This window comes from Podarcis filfolensis (assembly GCF_964270895.1).
Source record: "Podarcis filfolensis genome assembly, chromosome: 9".
Taxonomy (NCBI): domain Eukaryota; kingdom Metazoa; phylum Chordata; class Lepidosauria; order Squamata; family Lacertidae; genus Podarcis; species Podarcis filfolensis.
The window spans coordinates 72,947,094-72,964,899 of NC_139610.1; the positions used below are offsets into that span (position 1 = coordinate 72,947,094).

The following is a 17,806-nucleotide window of genomic DNA, read 5'->3' on the forward strand; positions in this document are numbered from 1 at the left end:
ACCAAATGATTGAGCTTGAGCTTGCTTCTTCTAAGCAATCGGAGACTGCGCCTGTGTGCAGCCAAGCTCTCCTCTGCTCTTTTCATGCCTCTTCTGGTCCTGGGAGACCAGTGGGGAGGGGAGCTTGTTGCAGCAGGAGGGGGAGACACCTGTGACTCTTCACCAGCCAGGTTCAGCTCTTCCTCTTGGCCTCCCCCCCGCCCCCATTTCAGCTTGCTTGGATGAAGAGGGTGGTACATAGAACCCTCTGGACAAACATAGCCTACTGTACAAAGGTACGAAATGTAACCTGTAACCCACTCTTACCTCTCACCCTGTGCATTGTGGGCATGCAGACCCTAAAAGGTTGCCCAGGAGGGAATGTGGCTCCCGATCTGAAGATGGCTCCCTTCCTTTACCCTCAGATCCACACCATATATTTAAAGTACATCCATCGCACATGTCAGAAGTGAGCCGGTAGTAAATCACACTGTTCAGAGCTGGAGTTAACTCTTTATTAGCAAGAACTTCGCTGACTTGGCTGAGTGTCAGGCCTAATGAGCACAGTAGGTCTTGCCCAGTAGGTCTTGCCCTATGGATCAGTTGCTGAGATGGAAAGTCGCTGCCTCCCCACAGCCATCTAAGTTTGCTCCTCTCCAGGGTTTTCCCCAAGCAATCGGAGACTGTGCTTGCCTGCAGCCAACCAACCTCTCCTCTGCGCTTTTCATGCCTCTTCTGGTTCTGGGAGACCAGTGGGGGGAGCCTGTCGCAGCAGGAGGGGGACTCTGCACCAGTCAGACTCATCTCTGCCTCTCTCCTCTCTCCTCTCCTGCTTCAGCCTCTGCCTCTGATTTGGGACTGCTCTCTGCCACAGACTCTCCCAGCTCACCAAGCCCTGTTGCCCTTTCAGCTTCTGACACCTCCTCTTCTCAGTCTTCTCCCTCTGACCATTCATCATTGTCCCACCACCACCCTTGGCTCTGAGCCTTTCCCCTTGGTGGTTCCCTAGCTGGTTCCATCCCACAATTCCTCTGTGTCCAACCAGTCCATGACCTCACATTTCATAGAACTGTAGATTTGGAAGGGACCTGCAAAGGTCCTCTAGACTAACCCCTTGCGAAGCATGTGGTTTCCCCAAAAGAATCCTGGGAACCGTAGCTCTGTGAGGGGGCGGGAAGCTACAGTTCCCAGGATACATTGATGGAAGGATAAGTCGTGCTTTAAATGTGTGTTGAATGTGCTTTCAACGTCTAGTATGGATCTGTCCTTCACTGCTTTGCTGACCTTGCTGCGGGTTCGCTCGCTCGGCTGGTTGCTCAACTCGCAGCCTTAAAGTCTCTCCACCCTGACTTCACCCCCTTCCATCTCCTTCCGTTTACTTCATTGGACGGCATATGTGTTCACATCCATTTGCGCCTTTGCAATCCACGCACACACACCACAACATCTTCTCCTTGTGGGCTGCCCTTTGTAGTGGAGCTCTGCGATAATGACACACAAGCCTGGCAGATAACTCCCCGCAGAAGACATCAAGCTAATTATATTCAATCAGTCGCTCCCCCTTTCATCTGCTCCAAGGACCGTAAAATGTGCCAGTGTAGCCACTCATCTCACTGGGTGTTATGGAGGTAAATAGTTTTTTCAGCAAGTTTTTAATATATGAAAAACAAAATAGCCTGGTGTGTGCGTTTTGACATTTATATGGTCTGCAGAGGCAGTTTACATAAGCCGCGGCGATCCTGAGAGCCAGGAGGGGTCTACTCTGCAGGGAGGGAACCAAAAAATCCCCGCAGATTTGCATGCATTTGTCCTCCTATAATTATTTACCTCTGTTGCTAGCCGTGGGGGAGGGCCACTCGCTGAAAATGATTGGCGGCAGGCTGGGGCCTGACAAAAGATAGTCTTTTATTTACACCCGTAATTCTCGGATTGAATTATCTGCTGTAAGATTCAGCAATGGCTTCTGGATTCGAAGGCTTCCCAAAAGTGGCCGTCAGACTTTTGGTGAAGTCTTGTCTGCAGCTGTTAGGGACATGGGTGGCGCTGTGGGTTAAACCACAGAGCCTAGGACTTGCTGATCAGAAGGTCTGCGGTTCAAATCCCTGCAGTGGGGTGAGCTCCCGTTGCTCGGTCCCTGCTCCTGCCCACCTAGCAGTTCGAAAGCATTTCAAAGTGCAAGTAGATAAATAGGTACCGCTCTGGCAGGAAGGTAAACGGCGTTTCCGTGTGCTGCTCTGGTTTGCCAGAAGCGGCTTAGTCATGCTGGCCACATGACCCGGAAGCTGTACACCGGCTCCCTCAGCCAGTACGAGATGAGTGCCGCAACCCCAGAGTCGGCCACAACTGGACCTAATGGTCAGGGGTCCCTTTACCTTTTACCTTTATCTGCAGCTGTTAGCAACAAGATCCGCACAGACAGTTCACCTTTCGAAACAGGGATAGGAAACCCTTTCCCTATACCCGCATGATGCATTCGCTCCTGGACAAAGTCCCTGGCAACCATGTGCCAGGGGCGGCTGGAGACAGAAACCAAAATGGGCACAGTACTGGCAATTCCCCACTTGCGTGCAAACGCACATGTAGACAGCTCTGGGAACCTGTAAGTGGAACCCAGGAGTGGGAAGCACCCTGGAGAATCCTTGTTACTCATGAGGAGACCCTCCCCAGAGCCCAAGAGGATGTATGGGGAAGGTCTCCTCATGAGCTGAAGGCGCAGTGGGGCTTGGTAGAGGCTGCCCAGTTGATACACGGGGAAGTGACTGCTGAGCTACCTCACACACCAGCTGTTAGGCGGGGAGGTTGAGCAGCCTCAACAAAGACCCCCTGTCCCTCTGGCTTGTGAGGGCCCAGGCTATCTGAAAGGCTGTATTCCCTCATATGAACCTGCCTGGGTTTTGAGATCTTCAGGGGAAGCCCTTCTTTTGGTCCCACCACCCCCACAGGCATGGTCGGTGGGGACTCAGGAGAGGACCTTCTTGGTGGTGGCTCCCAGACAAGTTTGGTTCTTCCTCCTTAGAGAAGCCAGACTGGCTCCCTCCTTGTTGCCTTTCCACCAGCAGCTGAAGGCCTTCTTGTTCCAGCAGGCTTCTGGGAACTGACTGCTATTAATGGAAGGGGTGGTAATTATTTGTATGTTTTAAACGCGCGCACGCGTGCGCGCGCGCGCACACACACACAGAGTAAAGGTAAAGGTACTCCTGACTGTTAGGTCCAGTCACAGACGACTCGGGTTGCGGCACTCATCTCGCTTTATAGGCCGAGGGAGCCGGCATTTGTCCGCAGACAGCTTCTGGGTCATGTGGCCAGCATGACTAAGCCGCTTCTGGCAAACCAGAGCAGCGCACAGAAACGCTGTTTACCTTCCCGCCGGAGTGGTACCTATTTATCTACTTGCACTTTGACATGCTTTCGAACTGCTAGGTGGGCAGGAGCAGGGACAAAGCAATGCGAGCTCACCCCGTCGCGGGGATTCGAACCGCCGACCTTCTGATCGGCAAGCTCTAGGCTCTGTGGTTTAGACCACAGCATCACTTGCATTCACACACACACACACACACACACACACATATATACACACATACTGTTTTCATATGATCAATGATTACTTTTTAAATTACTGTTTTGTCTATACAATTTTTTTTTTCTTTCCAGTAGCACCTTAAAGACCAACCAAGTTAGTTCTTGGTATGAGCTTTCATGTGCATGCACACTTCTTCAGATACCCTGAAACAGAAGTTGCCAGATCCTTCTATATAGTGAGAAGGTGGGGAGGGGTATTACTCAGGTGGGTGGTGGGAATGGGTGATTGGCAGATAGCTGTGATGAGCCTGTTGACGACTCTTAACGACTGCAATAGGTCTTACAGGAAAAAGCAAGGGGTGAGAAGGTGAAAAATGGCTTTGTCATGTATAATGAGATAAGAATCCAATGTCTTTGTTCAGACCAGGTCTCTCCATGTCTATGTTTTGTCTATGTTTTTAGTGATTCTTGTTTTTATCTGTAAGCCACCTTGAATGCCATCAGAGAAAAAGGTGCGGTATAAATAAATTTAAATTAGTAATAGTAATAGGGTTGCCATATTTCAAAACGTGAAAATATGGACATGGAAGTTTGCAAAATCACACACACACACACACACACACACACACACACACACACACACAGTTTTTGAGCTATTTTTTGGGGGGGAATTTGCCAAAATATAGACTTCTGACAAGGGTTGCCTTACACCCAGATTTCCCCGGACATTTCAGCCATTTTCATCTGAGCCCTGCTTCCAATGCCTGATTCTTGCTATGTGCGGGAGATTCAGGGTGTATGGCAACCCTTAACAACAACAACAACAGGGATGGAGGCATAATTAGAGGAAAACAGCAGTTTTAAACAACAGCAGACGTTTGAGCAAAGCAGGGATGGGGAGACCCTGAGGGGGTTGTTGTTTTAAAAATGTAAACCAACCCTTTTTTAAGCAAGGTGAAATAGCACCGCAACATAACATTTCATAGGAAACTGCAGGATGGACGTGGCTTACGCCTAATGTTGTCTATCCACCACTTCCCAAAAGAGCTTTGGGATCATGCTGGATGCAAAGGGAGTGGGAGGGTGCGCACAGCCTCAGTCCAAAGGGGAAGACCCCTCCCCCCAATATGCATCCTATTGCTTGGATGAGGACAATTGCCTATGTAACGACGGCGGCCACTTTTTGTCCTCAGACAATTTCACTGGCGCTTGCAAATGTGCAGGTTCCCGAAATGCAATCTTTGCTTTTATTCGGCGTTGAGTAAATAATACGCTCCACAAATTCCCAGGACAAGGGCTTTGATAATTGATTGTATAAATGGCTTCTTGGAAGCCTTTACGGCCTCTGGAGGGTTCGCGCCTGTGAAAGACGAGGCTTTGCAAACAAGCCGGCATTGTCTCGGCTCCCTTCCTCTGATACTCATCCATCAATCCTACGTTTGGGGGACAAGGCGGAGGGCAATTTCTAAGAGAAACAACTCCTGGAGACCCAGTTCTCATGCCGGAGAAAGATTGGGAGGAATCGCAGGAGGCCAAAGAGGAGCCAGCTGCAGAATCGTTTTTAATAAGAGAAGCCGTCAAAAGGGGGATGCGCTAGGATGCCAGAAGAAAGGGCATCTTGGCGGATATTATTTTTTGTTGCCATCAGGTTGCGGGTCCACGTTGGGGGCAGGAATCTGGCATCAGTCTCTTGGAACTGCTCTCGGCTTCATTCGATCACCATGAATCACGTTTGCTGAGCTGTGCCGCTGTTTTCCCAGTCCAGGGAGACCAGATTGGCTGCAGCGTCCTGCCGTGTGTCTGCCCACCAATTGCCTTTCAAGCTTCAAGGCGTTGCGATGGGGTCGTGTTGGTGCCGTTGCAGTGAACACGATGGGGGCAAGGAGCTCAGTGGTTGGTCAAGCGCTCTGTACACAAAGTCACCTCCTGCATCTGACCTCCGGGTAGGACTGGGAAAAGCTCTCCGCCTGAAACCTTGGAGAGCTGCTGCCAGCCAGAGTAGGCAATGCTAGAGAAGATGGACTGTTGGTCTGACTGTATAAGGCTGCTTCCTATGTATTCCTAACTCATTATGACAGCCCCCCATAGGCAAGGTCTCTGCAGCCACAGCATGTGCTGTGATTCTCTAGCGGTTTGACTGCACCCTCGGAGGTGCACTCCATTGTCTCTTGAGACAGACAGATGTCAATAAATAGCCAAGGAGAGTCCCCAAATGCAGGCAGCTGTGTGTGTGTGTGTGTGTGTGTGTTTGGTGTGTGTATGTATGGAAGTAATATGCCTGTTGTCTTTGTCCATGGAATTTTCTTGGCAGGGATACTGGAGTGGCTTGCCGGTTCCTGCTCCAGGTGGATCACGTTTGGTCAAAACACTCCACTATGACCTGTCCATCTTGGGTGGCCCTGCATGACATAGCTCATAGCTTCTCTGAGTTATTCAAGCCCCTTCCCCATGGCAAGGCGATAATTTTTGAATTATAGTGCTGGAGGAGACTCTTGAGAGTCCCACGGACTGCAAGAAGATCAAACCTATCCATTCTGAAGGAAATCAGCCCTGAGTGCTCACTGGAAAGACAGATCCTGAAGCTGAGACTCCAATACTTTGGCCACCTCATGAGAAGAGAAGACTCCCTGTAAAAGACCCTGATGTTGGGAAAGATGGAGGGCACAAGGAGAAGGGGACGACAGGGGACGAGATGGTTGGACAGTGTTCTCGAAGCTACCAGCATGAGTTTGACCAAACTGTGGGAGGCAGTGGAAGACAGGAGTGCCTGGTGTGCTCTGGTCCAGGGGGTCACGAAGAGTTGGACACGACTAAACGACCAAACAACAACATGTATGGAAGTAATAGTACCAGGGCGGAGGAAGGAGGGTGCGTTGGGGGTGGTCTGCCCCCGGTGTCACCACTGAGTGGGGTGACAAAATGCTGGCCGGCGCTCACCGCAGGGCCTGCAGCGCCCCCGAGCCATGCCTCTCTCCTGGGAGTGACGTAGTGGCTTGGGCGCCCGCAGGCTCCGCACTGCCCCAAACGGTCTGCCCACTGCCTCCCCCTCAGCTGTAGGGCGGCTGAGTGGGAGGAGGAAGGCAGACTCCTTGGAGGCCCCACAGAGCCGCCCGACTGGCTTGCTCCGCTGCTGAATAGTACCCTCTAGTTTGCCCTGTCCAGACGCCACCTGGAGTCCTGTGTTCAGTTATGGGCACCACGATTTAAGGATGATATTGACAAGTTGGAACATGCGCAGAAGAGGGAGTCTGGAAGCCAAGCCTTATGAGGAACGGTTGAGGGAAATGGGGCTGCTTAGTCTGGAGAAGAGAAGACAGAGAGGTGATAGCCATCTTCAAATATCTGAAGGGCTTTCACATGGAAGATGAAGCAAGCTTGTTTCCTCCTGCTCCATAGCTTAGGACACAAAGCAATGGATTCAAGTTACAAGGAAGCAGATTCCGTCTAAACGTTGGGATGAACTTTCTGACTGTAAGGGCTGTTCGACAGTGGAACGGACTCCCTTGAAACACGGTGAACTCTCCTTCGTTGGAGGGTTTTAAGCAGATGTTGGAGGGCCATTTGTCAGGGATTCTTCAGCGCAGATTCCTTCATTGCAGAGGGTTGGACTAGATGAACCTTGGGATTCCTTCCAATGCCACAATTCTAGGATTCTATGAACCAAGAGAAGTTGGGAAGGCTGACCTCTAAGCACCTGAGACTGGCATGCTCACTGTTGTTTTTGAGGGCAGTTTTTCCTTTTACATCATGGGGCACCTGAATGAGCTGCAGGATTCAGTCCACCAGAGAACTGATTTCTAGAAGGGCAGCCACAAAACCCATCAGCCCCCACAAAAGCGCAACAATGTCAACACAACCTGCCGCCCTCCATCTATGAGAGTCCCACTAACATTTTCTCTCTCTTTTGCTGATTTTTAAACGCAATTTCTTTTCTCCTTAATTGATGAAGAATAGTTAGAGGGGGAAACGCACCACAGAGCACATTTTTGATGCAGTACCTGCTCAGAGTCTGGCAATCCAACTCTTTTCACATGTTGGGCGATGTTTGGGTGCCAAAGACGGGTCTTTCTACCACCTAAGCAATCTTCCTCTCTCTCTCTCTTTCTCTCTCCGCCTCCCTCACATCGTAATTCATCCCCACTTTTTTCTTTCGCGGCCTCCCTACCTTTTCTTCCAGCCCCCAGTGGTGTTTTATTAATCCATCTATTTCCCAGCCTACGCTTGGGTGCCCTTGTTTTACTCCCGGTTTAATTTCCACGGAGCATAAAACACTCAGAGCCTTGACAAGGCAAGAGTTATGACTCCCAGAGTTAACGCTTTTATGAGGTCCCTTTAAAAACTCAATACTTGCCAAAAATTAGTGGCTTGGAGGAATAAAAAACAGTCCAAGGCTGTAATGCTCTAATTATCACACTTAAGAGCCCATTATAACAATTTTTGTACATGGGTGCGCCCTCGCTGGTCACACCAGGAGCGGAAATCATAACATTGGGAAGGTAGAGTCAATCTTCTGCGAGTCCTGCTAGATGGACGAGGAAACTGAATATGTGGGTAGAAACAGAATATTTGGGTGCTCTGATTCTGTGCCCTCGTATTCCTGATCAGAAAACCAAGCCTTGCCGAGATCCATGCATGGTGCTTTGCAAGCCCCAACTATCGGCTGATAGCCCATGCAGGTACAAACTGGTCACCTGACCATGTCAGGCGATTGACAGATGGATGATCCCACCCACCAGTCAAACTTGGGCCATGGGAGATTGCGAATTTATGTGTCCCCACAACCCAGGGTTGTATGACCCACTCTCAGAAACCTTGCTAGTTCTGTTGACATTGTGTCTGCTCATCTCAACGTTCCTGGGTGTTTCTGTTCACCAGGAATGTCCAAATTCACTGTGAAGTTTCACTTTAGGTATACAGGTCAGTGGCATTCTCAATCCTGGGGTCTTGAGCATTGCATAATCCCCGGGGAGTTTCTTCACCAGTTTCTGTGTCCCTAGTAGGACACCCCCTGTTGAGAAACTAGTGTCCCCCGCAAACAGCGTGTAATGTGAGTTTTTTAGGGGGGGGGCATGCTAGATACAGTGGGACCTCGGGTTAAGTACTTAATTCGTTCCGGAGGTCCGTTCTTAACCTGAAACTGTTCTTAACCTGAAGCACCACTTTAGCTAATGGGGCCTCCTGCTGCCGCTGCACCGCAGGAGCACAATTTCTGTTCTCATCCTGCAGCAATGTTCTTAACCCGAGGTACTATTTCTGGGTTAGCGGAGTCTGTAACCTGAAGCATATGTAACCTGAAGCGTATGTAACCCGAGGTACCACTGTATTAACAAACTGATGCCTCTTGCATAGAGAAGGTATATACCCTCCTTTCTCCTTCTGTGATGGAACTCCTATTTGGGGACTTCCCTGGCTTTTTTCTGGTCTACGTAGGACCAGTCTGGAGAGTTGGCCTTGGTGAAGATTGGACGTTTTCATCCCCAAAAAGTTTTTGATTTGAGTTTCTACTGAAATGAGGCTGCATTTTAATGTTGTATTTTAATCTTGTTTTTAATCAATTGTTTTTATACCTGGTGTCTGCCACCCTGAGCCCGGTCTTGGCTGGGGATGGTGGGGTATAAATAAAATTTATTATTATTATTAACGAGGAAGTTCTCCTCCCTCTTTCCAGCTATTAGACGGGCTCACCTATGAGCCAAAGTCAAGACACATCCCAAAGGAACGCAGAAGTCCTTCCAATCAGATCTCAATGACTTGATCATTTGCCAAGGAAGTCCACCGGATCCGCTAGGTGAACTGGAATCATGGCCATCAGATAAAGCAGAGGAAGGGGAACAGATACAAAATTATACACAGTCACCGCTGGAAATGGTGTGTCAATCCATCTCATGGAGGAGAGGGCTATCGATGGCTACTAGCCTAAGGTTACTAGATTTTTTTTCAATGAATCCGGGGACACTTTCCAACTTCAGTAGGAATGACAGGATTTTGTATGGGGACTGATTTGTACATCTGGGGACTGTCCCCAGGAAATGGGGACATCTGGTAACCTTATACTAGCCACAATGTCTCTGTTTTGCCTCCACAGTCAGAAGCAGCGATGCCAGTGTGGTGTAGTGGCTAAGAGCGGTAGACTCCTAATCTGGTGAACTGGGTTCGCTTCCCCGCTCCTCCACATGCAGCTGCTGGGTGACCTTGGGCTAGTCACACTTCTCTGAAGTCTCTCAGCCCCACTCACCTCACAGAGTGTTTGTTGTGGGGGAGGAAGGGAAAGGAGATTGTGAGCCGCTTTGAGACTCCTTCGGGTAGTGATAAAGCAGGATATCAAATCCAAACTCTTCTTCTTCTTCTGAGTTTCAGCTGCTGGAAGCCCACAAGAGCAGAGAGGATTCTTATGCTCGGATCCTGCTTGCAGGTTTCCCCAAAGGCATCCAGCCGGCCACTATGAGAATAGTTTCTCCGTTCCTAAATGTGGGTGGACGGACTCTGAGTTTCCTCCATTCATCTGACGGCTCCTGACCACCGCCGGTGCCCTCGGGTTTGCCCAGTCAGAAACTGCAGGAGGTTTTGCCTTCCCGTCCTCCTCCTTCCTCCTCCTGCCCTCCCCATTTCCTGCCTCCTCCTCCGGTTTTGAAAGGCCCACACTGAGCTCGAAAAGGGCTTTGAAGTGTTGTCATGCCAACCAGCCACCACAAGATGTGTGGCCCAGAACTACCGGCGAAGGTCACTGAGAACAACATCAGACAACATCTGAAAAGCCAGGAGGGATGCGTTCCGTTTGGAGACTCGCAACAATGGTTTCTCCGCCACCTCCCCTTTCAAGAGAAAAACTCTGCTGTGGTCTAAGGGGGTGTCAGAGTGATGAATGATGGGGCCACCGTCCTCTATGGAATCCTTCGGTTTGTCTGCATATTTGTGGGGTGCTCTGCTGACGTTTCCCATTTGCCCCAAAGTTGCGGGGGAGAAAGTCTTTATGAGAATAAAAGACTGATTATTTCAACACACAGGCTTTCATCTCCGTCACAGCTATGACAGCAAGCACCGCACAGCCAGTGTGTTGATTTATTTAAAATCCTTGGCTCTGCTAATGTTTTTTTCCTTCTTCACCAAGGTACATAATAAACCAAAGATGGCAGGAGGGTTAGGCATACAGCAGTGGGCTTCAATAGACTCTTGTCCAGCAAGGAAACCAAAATGGAAAAGGAAATGCTATTTTGCATGATTTTGCTATTTTGCTATTTTGCATGGGAAAGGATGCTTGCCGCAGACGTGCTTCTGCACGCTTTTGCAAAATTGTGCATGAACATTCTGTCGAAAACCAGGACATTGTAATCGTAGAATTGTAAAGTTCAAGAATCCAACCTGCTGAAATCCTATCAGGGGAGATGGGAGCCCAGTTTTGAGGAGGGCTTTCTGGAAAACTCCAGACTGCGAAGGACCACAGAGCCTTGCATGGAAATGTTCCCAGTTTCAATCCTTGTCATCTTCAGGCAGGGCTGGGACAGTACTGTCGACTGCATATGCTAATTTATATGCATAGATACAAATTTGCCCTGAGGTATAGTTTGGGCAATAAATGGGGTTCCTAAGCTGCTACCTCCTAACACACCTCTGCATCCAGCCAGGCCTGGACACAGCCATAGAATCATAGGATTTTGGAGCTGGAAGGGACTTGTGAAGTCATCTATTCCACCCTCTGCTCAATGTACCTTCTAAATGTACCCTTTGTGGCTTAGGGCCCTTGTATTAGGGGACCGCCTCTCCTGGTCTGCCCCACAGAGGACCTTAAGGTCCATGAACAACCATAGTTTAGAGGTCCTGGGCCCTAAGGAGGTCAAACTATCCTCCACCAGGGCCAGGGCCTTCTCAGTGATGGCTCTGACCTGGTGGAATGCTCTGTCCCAGGAGACTAGGGCCCTTCAGGATTTAACCTCCTTCCGTCGGACCTATAATACAGAGCTATTCTGCCTGGCCTTTAATTTGAATTCAGCCTGATCTTTTATTTCCCTTCCCTTCCCTCCCCCTCCCCTTTTATCCGTACTTTCTAAAACAATATGGAAAACCAAAATGCCCTGTTCTTTGAAATCCTCACTTCTCTGAATTTTGCAATGCAGTTCTCCGCTGCCACATAATATGTGCAGAAAAGCATATCTTAGGGGTGTGTGTGTGCACAAACACAAATATTTTAGTGAAAGTAATACACACAGATGCATGGAGGAGAGGGGTATTGACGGCTGCTAGCCTTGATGTCTATGATCTGCCTCCACAGTTGAAGGCAGCAATGCTTCTGAACAGCAGTTGCTGGAAGCCACAGGAGGGGAGAGCGATCTTGCGTTCGAATCCTGCTTGTGGGTTTCCTACAGGCACCTGAGAACAGGATACTGGGCCTGGTGGGCCATTGGCTTGATGCAGCAGGCTCTTCTTATGTTCTTATTATATAGGGGGGAAACTACTCGCAAAAAGGACTCCAAGTACACTAGGCAAAATAGCATTAAAAATTGCTGATGGATTTTCACGGGGAGCTTGAAAAGGAATTTGCAAACTGAACTGAAGATAGGAAAAACAAGGAATAGAGAGGAGCAGATCCGTCTGTCCCTAGAGTCCACACACTGGGCAGATCTCCTCTTCTGGACTCTGGGAGGCGTGTAGGTGACAGGGCCCTGCTGCCAGGATCGCGACCTTCCACCCCTCCACTCGTAGAGAAGGACATCCGCGAGGGCCTCTTTGCTCAGTGGCAAAGTGACACGGAAGGGAGATATCATGGAGAGCTGGGAGGGAGCCAGAAGGGGAATAAATGTCTGAATAAATGCCAAGAGCAGCCTCTTGTTTAATAGCATGCGTTTAATTAGCCTGTGTGCTTGTTTAATTTGTTATTTGACACTTCAAACGCAGAGGAGATCAATGGTGACAAACTCTCTGTTGAGGGCAGCAGAGTCGGGACGGAAGTGAGATCAGGGGGAAACGGCTCCCTTTGGTCAGGATCCAAAGCGCCTCGGTAATGGATGGAACATCAATTGCGCAGCCCACTTCTCACACCAAAGTAGCACCTCCGCTGGGGCTGCTGTTGCCGTGACGGGGTACGGCCACATGATCTGGGCCCTGCATGTAATTGGTGCTTTCCTGTGTCGCCAAGGCAATGAGGAGCTAACTACGAGGAAGTAGGTTTTATCAGGGGCTGCAATCTGACAGCATACAGGCAAGCCTACCCAGATATTTAGAAAGTTTACATGAGCTTTAATTTGTTTCATGCTATTCTACTGTGGTTTCAACTTCCTGTGTTTTAAATTACGGTTGTAAAATTTTTAGGGTATAAATAATTTATTATTATTATTATTATTATTATTATTATTATTATTATTATTAAAATAGGTTGTTTTTTAGTTGCTTGGCCCATCTAGCAGAATATAACCTGCAATCACTGTTGGTGCCTTTCCAGAGTTTCTTGCTGAGTTCACTTTGAACCCTAGCTGGAAATTCCATTGGGGATTTAATTTTGAACTCCGCAGATGCAATGTGGGTGCTCTACAACTGAGCTATGACCCTTTCCTCTCCCTCTTTCTGAAAAATGCTTAACTGCCTGAAAAGCAGGATAAGAATCTAGTTAATAAACAGATTTCAAAAATGGTGTTTGGTCTGCTTCAAGCCAATGGAGGGGTTAAGGATGTCAGAGTGTTTGTATGGAAACGAGAGTGGAAAAGGCCAATGTTTGCTTACTTGTCCCATGTCCACAACGGAAATCAATCCAGGGAACACAATCGGTATTCTCCGCTGGCTGTTGCTTTCAGTCTGCAAACATTGTGCAATTGATCAAATTGCCCCCCATCCATTTGCACTGCGTTTCCTTTGCGCTGAAGTGAGCGGGGCGGAATAAGGAAAACGGTGACGAAATTATGCCATGTACGTAATGTGCAGTATTTAAATTACGTAATGCCCGGGACTGGCAGGGCTCAGACAAGTGGTTGGAGAAGTTATCAGGGCTGGAGAGTGATCCAGGGGAAGGGGGGTTTTACAATTTATGGAGTTTTGCACCTCCCACGAGGCTGGTGTCAGAGCTGGAAGATGGGGAGCAGTATGAGCAGTTGGGGGTGGAGGAGGAGGTGCAGGATGTGGGGAGGACCAGGAGCTGCAGGGAGGGGCAGTGCCCGAAGGGAAGGGGGTGGCAGCATCCACTCTGCCCCAGCCCCAAATGTCTCCCAGGACCAGGAGGTATTTGAAAAGGCAAGCACAGAATCAGCTCCCATGCAGGAGTGTGCATTGCTACAATAGTCCAGCTCTGAGCGCAAACCCGGAGCGTGGAGCCAACTGCTTGCCCACCCGAAGCATGTTTATTGGGCATCAGGAACTACCATAAGTTTGTGCTTTCTCAATAAAGAATTAAGCTACGGGCCATTTGTCTTCCTTGGGATGGATGCATAATGACAATTGCTATTGTATTTATTTACACCCTGCCTTTTCCCCAGATTGGGCCGATTCAAGGTAGTGTACACAAATTAAAGCAACACAGATAGAATACAGAAAGCTGAAAACATATAACAATCATTGAAAAGCAATTAAACTCTTGCAGAATTAAAGCATACAGTCATACCTCTTTTTACATTCGGTTCAGGTTACATCTTTTCAGGTTGTGTCCCCCGGCGACCCGGAAGTACCGGAAAGGGTTACTTCCGGGTTTCGCCGCTCGCGCATGCGCAGACGCTCAAAATGATGTCATGCGCATGTGCAGAAGCGGTGAATCGTGACCCGCACATGCGGAGACGCGGGTTGCGTTCTGCTCATGTTGCGAACGGGGCTCCGGAACGGATCCCATTTGCAACCAGAGGTACCACTGTATAACTATTCTTAGTCATGTAATGTTGCCACGGCAGACAGTGATATGAATGATGTCATTTTTGGCAGAAGATGAACCGCAGCTGCACGCAAACAGGGCAGTACAGAAATTGATGCCCTCTTATGTACCTAGGATAGAGGTTTTCAACCTTTTTGAGTCCACTGCTCCCTCAACCAACTACATTCTTTCTGCAGCACCCCTGCAAGAGCCTGGTTAGATCACCCCTTGCCTGCGGAACTGGCAGCACGCTTTTTCAAACATGCTCCCTTGTGGAGTGTAACCTCAGCCTCCTCTCCTCTCTCCTCTCCTTGGGAGTCCTCCGGGCAGCAGCTGCTGCCGCCCCTGGTCTCCGAGGTGCCTCCCACAGGCACCATTCACCTGTGGAGCTTGTAGCCAGGGCTACTGCAACAAATAGCTTTGCAAGCATTTGGGAGGCAGAGAGGTGAGAGGGCATCAGAGGAAAGGAGGGAAGGAAAGAGGGACAGAGGCCAATGTTGGCCATGGCACCACTGACCATCATTCTCAAGGCACCCCAGGGTGCCCCAGCACTGGTTGAAAACCATTGGCCTGGAAGGTGTCTTGGTTGCCTCAGCCCCATTAATTCTGGGTGAGGTTTCCTTGCTGATGTCTGCTCCTCCGAGGAAGCCAGAAAGAAAGGCCGCCATTTGCCTCCAGCACTTATGATACGATACGATAATCTTTATTGTCATTGTCCCATACAGAACAATGAAATTGAAAAATCTACATCAGACATTCAGAAACCAACAAGCCTGCTATCCCAGCTAGCCCAGCCTGGTTGACCCCCTAAAAACTCTTATACCCCATAATTAAATACAGTATACTCCCATAGAGACTACTTTAAAGGTAAAGGGACCCCTGACCATTAAGTCCAGTCGTGGCCGACTCTGGGGTTGCGGCGCTCATCTCGCTTTATTGTCCGAGGGAGCCGGCGTACAGCTTCTGGGTCATGTGGCCAGCATGACTAAGCCACTTCTGGCGAACCAGAGCAGCGCACGGAAACGCCGTTTACCTTCCCGCTGGAGCGGTACCTATTTATCTACTTGCACTTCAATGTGCTTTTGAACTGCTAGGTTGGCAGGAGCAGGGACCGAGCAATGGGAGCTCACCCTGTGGCAGGGATTTGAACCACCGACCTTCTGATCAGCAAGTCCGAGGCTCTGTGGTTTAACCCAAAGCGCCACCTGCATCCCTAGAGACTATTTTACACCGTTTAAAACCAAAATCGCATTTGGATAGAAACTGTTTCTCAGGCGGCTAGTCCTAGTCTTTATAACCCTGTACCTTCTTCCAGAAGGCAGAAGCTGAAAGAGATCATTTCCGGGGTGCGCACTATCCTGCGCTATCTCTGCAGCTTTCTTATGGCACCTGGAAGCATAGATTTGATCCAAGGTGGGAAGAGTGCACCCAATTATTCTCTCCGCAGTCTTTACAACCCTGGACAGCATTGTTTTTCCCCTGACCGTGCAGTTCCCATACCACACACACAGTCCATAAGTTAATACACTCTCAATAGTACAATGGTAAAATGCCATCAACAGGTCCTTTGAGAGATTATTTTTCCAGAGGATTCTCAGAAAAGATAACCTCTGCTGTGTTCTCGTCATCAGGTCTTTACTGTTTTCCCCCCAGATGGGAGTTCTCCCCACCCTCCTTTGCCCCCAAACGGCCTGCTCCTTCCTCTAGCTCCCTGCTACATTGTGGAGCCCCGCCGACTCACCTTCCATCAAGGTGTGGTGGATGCTCCAGTAGACGCTGAGACAGTGCTTCTCCTTCTTCATGCCCCGTTTGCACTTGCAGCCGTAGAGCTGGCTGGACAGAAGGGCTGTCACTGTGTTCTGACACTGGCTCTTAGCGTCCGGACCCAGCTTGTTGGCGCCGTTGCCAGCGATGCATTGCCGGAGGGTCCGGAATTTGGAGCTGCAGCTGGGGTCATTGGTGCAGGATTCGCCAGCCTGCAGGCAGTCCCGGGCCGAGCTGACCACATCGGTCATCCCTTCTGGAGGAGAACAAGAGAGCAGGATGAGAACGTTCCCAAACTGGACCTGTCTTAGAGAGGTAAGAACATAAGAATAGATTGCAGGGTCAGGCCTGCAATGGCCCATCGATCCCAGCATCCAGTTCTCACGGAGGCCAACCAGAGGCCTGTGGGGAAACCCACAAGCAGGATGTGACCCCAGGAGCAACCCCCTGTCAGAAGCTCGTCCTACACTCGAGTAGGACCCGGGTAGAGACACATGTTCTCTCCATCCTGGTAGATCCTTTGGGAGCTTCAAAAGCTTTCTTCAGCCCGAACATCACAGCGACTGATGCCAACAGACATCGGCACACTTAGGGATCCGCAGAGTCTTCGCAGCTTGCATGACAGACCTCAGCAACTCAGCATTTTGGCTAATCTACTTTATTTACATATAAACACACACGGAGCACTGCAACATGGCTCCCTCTCTCTCTAGCATCAGACAGCAAAAGAGAAAAGGAACAAAGGACAATAGTCCCACTTCACGGAACACAGTAACACAAACATCCTGCCTTCGTCACTTCCCACTCTGTGGAGTCAAAACATACACCATCATGTGAAAGACAACAATCCCATGACTGCAATCATGGAGCAGGAATTCTAACACCACCCCCACCCCCCAGTTTCCAACAAGTGTTATCCCAGTACGTTTCTGAGCACAATTCAAAGTGTTGGTGCTGACCTTTAAAGTCCTATACGGCCTCGGTCCAGTATACCTGAAGGAGCGTCTCCACCCCCATCGTTCAGCCTGGACACTGAGGTCCAGCGCCGAGGGCCTTCTGGCGGTTCCCTCCCTGCGAGATGTGAGGTTACAGGGAACCAGGCAGAGGGCCTTCTCGGTGGTGGCACCTGCCCTGTGGAACGCCCTCCCACCAGATGTCAAAGAGATAAACAACTACCAGACTTTTAGAAGACATCTGAAGGCAGCCCTCTTTAGGGTAGTTTTTAATGTTTAACAGACCACTGTATTTTAATACTCTGTTGGAAGCTGCCCAGAGTGGCTGGAGAAACCCAGCCAGATGGGCGGGGTATAAATAATAAATTCTATTCTATTCTATTCTATTCTATTCTATTCTATTCTATTCTATTCTATTCAGAAGCATTGGTGCTTCCAGCTGTGGAGGCAGAGCGTAGTCAGCTGGGCTAGTGGTCACCAATAACTCTCTCCTCCATGAATTTGCCTAATCCTCCTTTAGAGCCATCTAGTTTCGTGGTCATCACTTCCTCCTGTGGCAGGGAGTTTCATAGTTCATGTGTTTCATGAAGAAGAACTTTCAACAACAACATTATCAACAACAACTTATCTGTATGCTGCCCAACTGACTGGGTTGCCCAAGGCACTCTGAGGGACTCCCAACACAAAATAGTAAAAACACAATATAACCTCAGACACTAAGAACTTCCCTGAACAGGGATGACTTCAGATTTCTTTTAAACATCACATA

The 17,806-nt window shown here is 49.3% G+C and overlaps 1 protein-coding gene across 2 annotated transcripts in view; it reads right to left on the reverse strand.

The window, feature by feature from the left end:
- Nucleotides 1-17,806, reverse strand: part of GFRA4 (GDNF family receptor alpha 4) — a 138,474-nt gene that overhangs the window by 37,114 nt on the left and 83,554 nt on the right. Inside the window, exon 2 of one of the 2 annotated variants that reach the window (XM_083571564.1) lies at nt 16,062-16,337. In XM_083571564.1, the coding sequence (XP_083427690.1) occupies nt 16,062-16,337 (276 nt within the window). Of the gene's footprint in view, nt 1-16,061; nt 16,341-17,806 lie in introns of both variants that reach the window. The other variant, XM_083571563.1, reaches the window with a different exon arrangement.